The sequence below is a fragment of the Tachypleus tridentatus genome, chromosome 2 (genome assembly GCF_004210375.1).
Source record: "Tachypleus tridentatus isolate NWPU-2018 chromosome 2, ASM421037v1, whole genome shotgun sequence".
NCBI classification, from domain to species: domain Eukaryota; kingdom Metazoa; phylum Arthropoda; class Merostomata; order Xiphosura; family Limulidae; genus Tachypleus; species Tachypleus tridentatus.
The window spans coordinates 142,766,371-142,777,007 of NC_134826.1; the positions used below are offsets into that span (position 1 = coordinate 142,766,371).

General features: G+C 36.5%; 1 protein-coding gene across 1 annotated transcript; it reads left to right on the plus strand.

Moving 5' to 3' along the window:
- The first annotated feature begins 317 nt into the window (after positions 1-317).
- LOC143245267 (uncharacterized) lies at positions 318-8,212 on the plus strand. The gene is made up of 3 exons (XM_076491423.1): positions 318-586; positions 5,700-5,799; positions 7,974-8,212. Exons 1-3 carry the CDS (start codon positions 539-541, stop codon positions 8,198-8,200), a joined length of 375 nt encoding a protein of 124 aa, XP_076347538.1. The 5' UTR covers positions 318-538; the 3' UTR covers positions 8,201-8,212.
- The last annotated feature ends 2,425 nt before the right edge of the window (positions 8,213-10,637 follow it).

Below are 10,637 nucleotides of genomic sequence, written 5' to 3' on the forward strand. Positions count from 1 at the left end.
ATATATTTAATAAACATCGAAGCTTTTGTAGAAAATTAAAATTTACTTTCAATTTCAGTGTTTTACAAACTTCTTGCATTACAAGGGAGTCTGTCATGACATATTAGAAAGCGCATGCGTGACTTCTATTGTACCAATAGAATGGATTGATGTACAAAAATAATGCATGAAAACTTGTAATTTATCATGAATTTCTTAGAGTGACTAGTTACAACTGCTAATTTATAGACGAAATAAATTCCATCATGATAGATAGACAGTTACAATACATAGACTTGTATTATTGTTCAGACAAAATCTGAAACATTAATCGAGACTTTCGCTCGTGAGCCGAACCTCCCCGATGTCAACAACAGCGCCTGTGAGTGGCTAAGAGACACCTACTGCTTTTGTATTGGAGATGTGGCCAGATTTCAGGAACAGGCTCTAGGTCACATGACCAGTGCTCTAAGCCGCACCTATTATTCGACTTGTCAGAAACCCATTCCACAAGTTGGTACGCCAGACCTAACAGGCCAGACGAAGGCTCGGAACGAAAATGGTTAACTTGTACAAAAGGAGACTTTTAGGCTTAGCAACAGGGTTGGTAAGTAAAACTGGTATGTGGCGAGAATAGGTTTCATATCTGAATAATGCAAATTAAAGGGGAAATAGTGTTTATTTGATTAAAATTATAACGACAGTAATTAAACAGAAATGTAATTATCATAACTAGTGACAAAGTACTGATTTTTTTTTAATTATAAAATAATATATTCTGAGACAGAAGTATTCGTTGCTTCAATGATAACAACGTATTATGGAACGTAGAAAAAATTCAGATGAGTTACTTTTACAGGGTTCTGAAAGAATAAAAATGTGGCTATCAATCGATGTAGTTAATCCTTCAGTTTATTGTTCGTCTCAGCGGGAAACAGTTATAAGCTTAACTATTATTATATCCTTGTAGCTCCTGACACAGCAGAACCGAGCCCTGATTTAAAAAATAATATACTTTTTTTCTGATAGCAAAGTTGAAATAAAACAACTAATACTCAACAGGTGTTCATAATTATTTCCACCCCTCCTTCCTCCCGATGCATCCCGTAAGTATTTTTCCACAGAAATGAAATAGAAACCTTATGAACCGAGCGCTTATGAAAGGTGGACCTTTCTTCTTCAGGGGTAATTTGTATTTCTTCCACAGTACTGTTTGATACTGATTACATTATTATTTAGAATTTTTTGGGCTCTGCGCCACCTATAATTCTGTGCAATTATTATAGCTTATACGTCACGTTACTACTTTAACGTCAGCTTTGTTGTCACAGATGATAATCTAGTGGAGTAACCATTTTTTACTCGGTTGTTACTTCCACCAGTAATATTCCAGTTTTACTGAGATTTTGGACGTATCGATTATTATGAAAATGATTAACCACTTTTGGCATAGGTTTCAAACGCTTTTGTTTCCTTTATCAAAACGCACAATTTGATTGTATAGTTTTTTTGTTGTTTTTTAATTGCATATTTAAAATTAAAATCGCACGATATTCAATTAAATGTGGGGTCAGCGACTTTTTAAATATAAATGTAGAAGTTGATAAAAAACCATTTTTTTTAATTTATTTCGATAAGAAAGGCCCTGAAGGTCTTTCCAGTGTGTTTCTTTTGAAATTATCGCAGAATTAGCTACCGAGGGCGACCTGCACTAGCCATCCCTAATTTAGTAATGTAAGACTAGATAAAAGATGGCTAGTTATCAACACCCACCGCAAACTCTTGGCTACCGTTTTACCAACGAATAGTGGGAGTGATCGTAATGTTATAACGCCCCCACAGCTGAAGAGGCGGGCACGGCATTGCCGGTTAGGGCGTTCAACAAGTAATCCCCGTCACAGCAAACATGCTTGCCCTTTCAGTCGTGGGGGCGTTATAATGTCACACTCAGTCCCATTGTTCGTTGGTAAGAGTACCTAGAGTTTGCAGTTGACGGTGATGACTAGCTGTCCTTTCTCTGGTCTTACAGTAATAACTAAATTAGGAACGGCTAGCGTGAGAAAAGCCCTCGTGTAGGCTTACGCGAAATTATAAACAAGCTGTAATTTTTGGTGTGATGGATATTTGATCCTGTGACCCTCAGATTGCGAGTCAAGTGGTCCAGGTCATATGGGGCCTAGTCATTTTAAAACGAAACATAAATTATTATTGTTATTACTGTTGAGCCCAAATGATTTTCTTTGCTTTTGTTTCGAACACTGACGAATCTTATCCATATCGAACGCGACAAGTCGTAAGTTTGTGTGTTTTGAATTTCGCGCAAAGCTACTCGAGGATTATCTGCGCTCGTCGTCCCTAACTTAACAGTGTAAGACTAGAGGGAAGGCAGCTAGTCATCACCACCCACCGCCAACTCTTGGGCTACTTTTTTACCAACGAATAGTGGGATTGATCGTCACCTTATAACGCCCCCACGGCATGTTTGGTGCGACGGGGATGCGAACCCGCGACTCTCGGATTACGAGTCGCACGCCTTAACCCATCTGGCCATGCCGGGCATGTCGTAAGTTTCAGCCATTTTAAATTGCATATATATATATATATATATATATATGTTTAGTTATCACTTCATCCTTAATTGAATAATCACATGTGTGCCCTTTAAAAAAAACACCTTACTTAAGATAAAGTTTATCAATTTTTTGTTTAAGCACAAAGCCACAAAATGAGTATCTATGCTACGCCCACCCCAGTGCCCCTCCCCATTGTAACAGCGATATGTCTGCGGATTTACGACCCTAGAATCTGGATTTCGATACATGTGGTGGGCAGAGCAGAAATTGCCCGTTGTATTGTTCTGTGCTTAACTTCAAACAATCAAAGAAACATATCCACTGTAAATATAAAACTTTTTTTTTGGGCGTTATAAGATCTGTGTTAACTCTGAACCACTGGTAACTTTATTAAATAACGTTATCCTGCTAGCAGTGAATATTACAATAGCTTCGTAGTTGTTGAGTCAGCTGCAAGAAATTTGAAATTATTTGAATTCTTCGATGTTTGTTCACCTTTAAGTTCAAATATTTCTTTTATTAGAACAAGTACCACGTAGTCGTGACGGCCACGTGCACCGTCTGTTCTCTCAAAATTAAGTGTATACAAAGAGAACTGTACTATGTATTGTTAACACTCATTGCTTTCATTTTTCCCTAACCTTTAAGAACTGTACGGCTAGAGGCAACACTTAACAATAAGCTGTGCGTCTCAACCGGGTTGCCCGAGATTCGCGGCATCAGAGACAGTGGAAAAGTCTGAGTGCGTGTGTGTGTGTGTGTGTTGCTCATTCGCCTCAGGTTAAAGGTCTACATGTCGTCAATGGTCTATTACTTAAAACGACGTTTCTCAGAAAAAGACCCATTGTTAGATAAAATAGATTCCAGGGTTCACGTGATTGTCTGTAAGGCGTTTTTAGGAGTTACGACTTAACTGAGAAAAACGAAAACTAGATTCCAAACATAGTCTCGCGATGTTAATTACGCAATGTAAAGAAAAGATTCAAAATGACTCTATTAAAATAGTTATTAGAAGTTTCATTCAATACAAAAGGGGTCTTCAATAGCTACGGCATTTGAAATTCTTTTAGGCAGGATTAGAGTAATCTGTAACACCTTCCACATCATTTTTTTTTAATTAGCTTTATTTTAGTGCATTAACAACACCAAGCGTGGGACGTGCGTATACCTGACTCCATTTTATCGGGCAAAATCTCTACCAACTTGAAACTGAAATTCATTTAGGTGGGACTAAGGTAGATTAATGTGAGACCTTGGGCGTGTCAAGTTCCTCCAGAGTTTAAAACTGTGATTAGATCTGAAATCGGTCAAGTTATGACAGCGCCACAAGCTAAACGTTTGTAGTTTTAAACAACAACAACAAAACAAACTCAGAGCCATTGTACGAGTCATTAAAAGTGTGGATTCTCTTATATTGTTTCAATTTATGAGTTGGTGACTCTATGATAGTTGTAAACGTGACTTGCCCCCCTCCCAATAACACAACTGTATGTCTATGGACTTAAAACGCTAGAAACCGAGTTTCGATACTTGTGGTGGGCAGAGAACAGATAACACATTGTTTAGCTTTGTGCTTAAGTTCAAATAAAGTTTTATTTAACAATTTGTAAGTTTTGTTTCATAAGTTAAGGGTTATAGTCATTATATTAATGATCTAAGGTAGAAACAAGATCAAGATTTAGTAAAACCATAACTGATCAAGAAAGTTTACGATTTTGACCTGTACGTATGAAGTAAAATTTGAATAACTCGCGTATACGTACAAAGTTGTTTTAAGCAATAGATTATAATTGCGATATTTAACTAGAGGGCGCTGATGTTAGGATCAAGCAAGTTTGTGGGAGTAGGCCTAAAAATTTTAAACTTGACGTCACGAAGATCTCGTACATTCGAGAAATATTAAGAGGCAAGAGTAGATCATAAATATTGCATTGTTTTTCTTTCTTCGAGCAGTGAAAGACTTGGATCAGTGTTAGTTACCACGGATATCCAGTTACCAGATTGACTAGCCGTGAAATTGTACAAATGTATTGTTTTGTGATAGTCCTGGTATTTCCGTTTGTTCAATCACACAAACCTACGAGTAAAGGTAACCTGAAGGAAGAAATGAAGTCACTTGTGTGTGCGTGATCTAAAGTTCCATTAGTGGTAACAATTAGGTTTCACGTTACATTTCTTATCATACTTGTATATTTTCAGGTTGTCCTGTAGCTATATTGTAAAGTTTCATTCTGTTTAAGTACTGTGGTTTCAAATTTAGCGAATCATTAAAAACCTATAATTAATGTTTAATAAACATTTGTCAGGTGCAAGTGGATTCTCCACTGTTACAATCCCTATTAAAAATATTATTCTGTCACAACAGACTTAATAAATTTACCAGTAGGTGTCCAGCTGGGATATATGACAAATAATCAGTTTACATTTCTGGTTTTATTTCTCTCGAAATGCTTACTTTTCTGGAGGTTATGTCTATAACCTTCAAGCATACGAAATTGACGTTACCTTTTAACCGACAGTTTACCAGTTTAGTCAAATTGACAAACGTTCCGTTTTCAAATATAAACGCAAATTACACATCAATATTATTAACCAATTTTTGTGTATTAAATAAAACTGTTTATTCTGTTATTTACTTCTAAAGCTCTAGTTTGTTTACAACGTATTTTTTCTGCATAACTATCTAAAATCAAGTGATAGCTGAAATATAAACGCCTTTTCCAGAGGCTGCGCAGTAGGTCTGAAGGCCTATATTGCTAAAAACTAGGCTCTGTGATGGACATAGTACAGATAGCCCCTTGTATAGCTGCTTAGCTATATGGATATTAACACTTTTACTAATAAAGCAGAGAACAACTTTTTCGACCTTCTGAGGTCATCTTCAGGTCGAAACGTTGTTCTCTGTTTTTAGTATAATGTTAATACCCATATAACAAATCCTGATATGTATTTTTCTTTTAAATGAGTTTCTCGTCATCACGTATGTATCGGATTACAGATCAGAAAAAACCTTGTATATTTTTGTAATGATATATTGGTAAAAATAATGTATGTGTTATAATTATAGTTTTTTTTAAAACATTTCTTATTGTTATTTATATCACTAAAACTGGAGTGGAAGTATATGGATTTATACTTTATGTACAGGTACTTGTAGCTTTATCGCACTGTCAGCCACTAGATGGAGACACTGCAGCAGTTAAACAAAAAAAATTTAAACCTGAGTTTGTCACACCGAAAGTTCAAGGTAAGTTCCACGTCGTTAAGAACGAAACTTTTAAGTGGATTCGAAACAAAGATTGTAGCCATTATTGTTATATATTTTTTCAAGAGTCTATAGTTTGTTTTTAAAAGCAATTACGAACATAATTGATAAGTGGTTGATTGTTATCGACAGTAGTTTACAAAGTATCACGAGAAAAGTTCTCGATTAATTTGTAGTGAATTAGAAATGAATCTGAAGGCTTGTTAACCCTAAAAATCGGAGGTTGGGACAGTATATATAATCCATTGTGTAGCTTGGTGTTTCATAAGAAAGATTGTTTGTTTTTTGAATTTCGGCAAAGCTACTCAAGGGCTATCTGTGCTAACCGTCCCTAATTTAGAAGTGTAAGACAAGAGGGAAGGCAGCTAGTCATCACCACCCACCGCCAACTCTTGAGCTACTCTTTTACCAAAGAATAGTGGGATTCACCGTAACATTATAACGCCCTCACGGCTGAAAGGGCGAGCATGTTTGGCGCGACGGGGATGCGAACCCGCGACCTTAAAATTACGAATCGCACGCCTTAACACGCATGGTCACGCCGGGCCCCATAAGAAAGAAATGAACCAAATAACATATTATAGTGCACATGTTAGTGTGTTGACATTTTTCTAAAGTTTGTTTTTCTCTTTTGAAAAACACTCCAAAAATCTTATTAACTCGATTATTTTAAACTAAAAATCTTAGATAAATTGGTTATATTCGAAATAACATTTCAAAATATATCACGTGTGTAAATATATGTCTTAACTTATTATAAAGTAATATCAAAATTTGTAAAAGCGTAAAGAAGTATTTAAATACCACTGGAGTAATAACACACACTGGTATGAAACCTAGTTTCATATTTTTACTCCTTGCAACAACAAACTCGCACGGATCGACTTCAACTAGAAATATGCTAATATACAGATACGCGCTCGACCTGAGAATGAATCAATATTGCATAAGCTAAACCTACGTCATAAAGGTCAAATATATACATAATCCAACTTCCTTTAGCATTAGATCGGTCTTGTAAGGAAGACGAATGTGAACATGAAATTGTTCTACTGGGACGTAACATTGGAGTTCGACTTGTAGGTTTTATGGAAATCACTAGGTTCATTGTTGTTAAACGCAGTCATACGAGTTATCTGTGCTCTACCCATTGCTGGTATCGAATTCCAATTTTTAGCGTTATGAGCCCTTTGTCTTAGCGCTGAGCAACCGAAGATAGACTAGGTTCCTGAAACTACGCCTTAAGATAGACATCACTTTTGTAGGAAATTAAAACTATCCTAGCTTAATGTTTCTTAGAAGCTTTAAATTTCTTATTTCTAAAACATTGTTGATGTAATCATAACTTTGAAATCTGTTATTCTTAAAACATTGTTTATGTAAGTGTACATTTCTAAATGTTCTGTAGTTATTTATGTATGGTCCCAGAGGACATTGTTATTTATCTCACGTATTATTAGAATCCAAAAGAACAGTTAAACAAAACTAATTTGGTGTATTCCAAACTGTGATAACACGTTGGACAGTCGTTGCATTTATTTTGTTGTCTCGCGATGGATCAACAGCAAGCCCATTCTCTATGGCAGGCACAGCACAGATAGCCCATTTTGTGGTTTTGCGCTAAAACGTTTGGAATTAAACATGGGTATCTAAACCCGGTTTCAAGCGTGGTATGAGTCCGCAGGTATGCCGTTGTACCACAAGAGGTCTCTAAAAGACGAAACATTTCTAGTCCACCAGTGGTAAAAAAAACATTTCGTGTTCATTAATACACTAAAAATAAACATTTCAAGTCCATTAGCGCGCTGAGAAGCACACATTTCACGTCTGTCGGAGCTGAAATATATATCATAATTAACGCCTGTTTGGAATTTCGCGCTCTTCGGATCGTCATATTAAAGAATTTAAAACGATATTTGAATGGTATTTTGTATTTTCATTTCTTAGAAGTATATAAAAAATATCTTGAATGTTTTACTCTTTTCATAAACCAGTATATATAATTTTGTACGATTCGAGTACTTTTAATCTTTGCTCTTGCCAAGATCGGTACTGATATTTGTGCCTCGAGTACAATAGTTATGTTCTGAGTGAGTGATTCTTCTAAACAGCTTTTTTTGTTGTTTTTTATTCAATCTGTTCCAATTTCTCTGTAGTTTCTCTATCGTGCAAACCTGACGAAATCGTGGTGACCATGAACTTTACGGAACCTTTTAACGGGGTGGCGCACGCTGGCGACAAAGAAAGTCCGTGCAAACTGAGAGGCAGTGGAGACACAAACTACATTCTCAATGTACCATTGACATCATGTGGAACAAGACACGAGGTGAGCGAACTGCTGCATTCAGTAGAGCTTGTTCAGTTACTGGGGGACAAAGTTTGACTACACGTGAAATTAGGGGGCCTAATTCAACTGAGGGCCTTACGCTAGAGCGTAACTTGGGTGTATGCATTAATCAAGTCTGGTTAGAAATGTCTCGTAGAAATTACCATTGGAAGCCCTCCTCCAAATTTAGTGGACGCCCCCCTTTCTTTTTCCCACCAGGGCGTGTCTGTGGTTACACTGATGGCAGTCAACAATTTGTAACGTTCTTGCTTGTTAATATCTTACTAGTGAGATTACTTATGATCTTGTTTCTTTTGAAAGTAGGTTTAATATCTGGTTTATTAGTAATAACGCTAGCCGCCTCTACTTTTGACTTTTCACTTTAGAGGGAGGCAACTAGTCAACACCGTCCTCCGTAAACTTTCGAGCTATTCTCATCAAATAGTGAAAATTTCCTTCACTCTTATAACGCATCCACGGACCCATAGTGCGGGTACATTTTAGTGGCAAAGAGACGCGAACCATGGGCTCTCAGTTTACAATCGGGCGTGTTAATCATTAGGCCATAGCAGGTTCGTGCTAAGCAGAATCACTCAGCTTGCAAGGCATTTTATATACTTATTTATAAACTTATTTATATACTTATTTCCAAAAACTATTAAACTGTTTTGATAAAAGTGCATTTTTCTCGAACTTGTCTACTAATGTACGAGATTTATAGAAACCATTAATAGTTATAATGTTAATTACTAATGAAAAAATTGTATTTTGTCACCACCTAGTAGTTTAGGGTTAAAGTATAAATGTACTAAATGAGGGTGTGGTTGATCGCGAACGTAAAACTTACTAATTTGTTTATTTTGAATTTCGCGTAAAGCTACACTGTGCTGGCCGTCCCTATTTTAGCAGTGTAAGACTAGAGGCAGCTAGTCATCACCATCCAGCGCTATTTCTTGGACTAATTTGTACCAACGAATAGTGGGATTGATCGAAACATTATAACGCCCCCACGGCTGAAAGGGCGAGCACGTTTGGTGCGACCGGGATCTTACTAATTTTAGACAACTGGTTTGTTTGAAAAGTTTTTGTGGAAACGTATTCAAAAAACACGTGTGCTAGCTTTTCCTATATTTCAAGTGATACACTGAAAGGAAAAGGCAGTTAGTCATCACCACCCACCACCACTATCTCTTGGGCTACTCTTTTACCAACGAATAATAAGGAATTATATACAAAAACCAGGTTTTGATACCCGTGGTGGGCAGAGCACAAATAGCCCATTGTGTAGCTTTGTGCATAATTACCAACAAGCAGTCCTCCGTCACGGTCCCAGTGGGTCGACGGTAAGTCAACCGGTTTGCAACGCAAAATTCTAGTTTGATACCCGCAGTAAATAGAGCACAAATACCCCACTGTGTAGCTTTGTGCTTAAGAACCAAACTAATCAATCCTATATTGTAGTGGGTGTTATTTCCCTGACAACTTTAGTTCTTCGCGACTCAGATCTGGAATTACTAAACTTTATATACATTTTTACTTGATAAGATATTAGTTACTTTAACACATAGTTTTAAACCAAGAATATAACACATACGCATGGGTGTAGCACACACACACTGGTGACACTGAGTCTGAAAGAATGCCATTAGAATATTGTAAACCGTCAAGCCAGTACTAGGCCTTAAAACATTTCTGGTTTTTTCCTTATGTTTTCAATTTTAAAATAAAGTTCTCTGATTCTAGGACTTTGTTTGCTTTTCACACTTCTATTTGTGTAGATAATTCGAACTCACTATGGTATAAAATTGTTTATATCCCTTTCAAGCTCTACAGTTCTCTTGCTGTGTTTAAAGTTTTTATTGTTTGTTGTCATATACTGTTTGTTTTATAATATTTACCAAATAAGACAAAGTTGAAACTGCCTGTCGTGGAACCTACAAGTGTAGTCCATTCTACATGGTTTTCACCATGATTACTCTACCTAAATAATCTCAAAGAAAGACAAAAGTTTGTGCATATAACCGTTATAATTTTGAACTGATAGCGAAGTAACTTCTGAGAGTTAACAAATAACATTGTTATAGTTAGTAAGTTTAAGCTAACAGTGTAATGTAAACTGAATGAAATATTAGGTTGTTACACCAAAAAGTCAACTGGGAAAAAAATGGGACATCTTGGGGTAGAGTTGACACGTACACTTGTCATGGAAGTCTGTGTCGTGAATCGCGGTAAGTCCACAAATGCCGCTGTTATGATACTTAGAAAATACAGGGTGGCCCGTAAGTCCCTACCCATCCATATATCATATGTATCGTGTATTTGTGTGCTTTGTCCCAGTATTCTTGCGCTCCATACCCACGTACTTGTCACAATACGCTCTACATCGGCCATATTTCTCTTGACAAAAACAAATTTATAATACATGCGTAATTTAATAACATATGGATGGGTAGGACTTACGACCACCCTGTATATATTACTAACTATATATTAT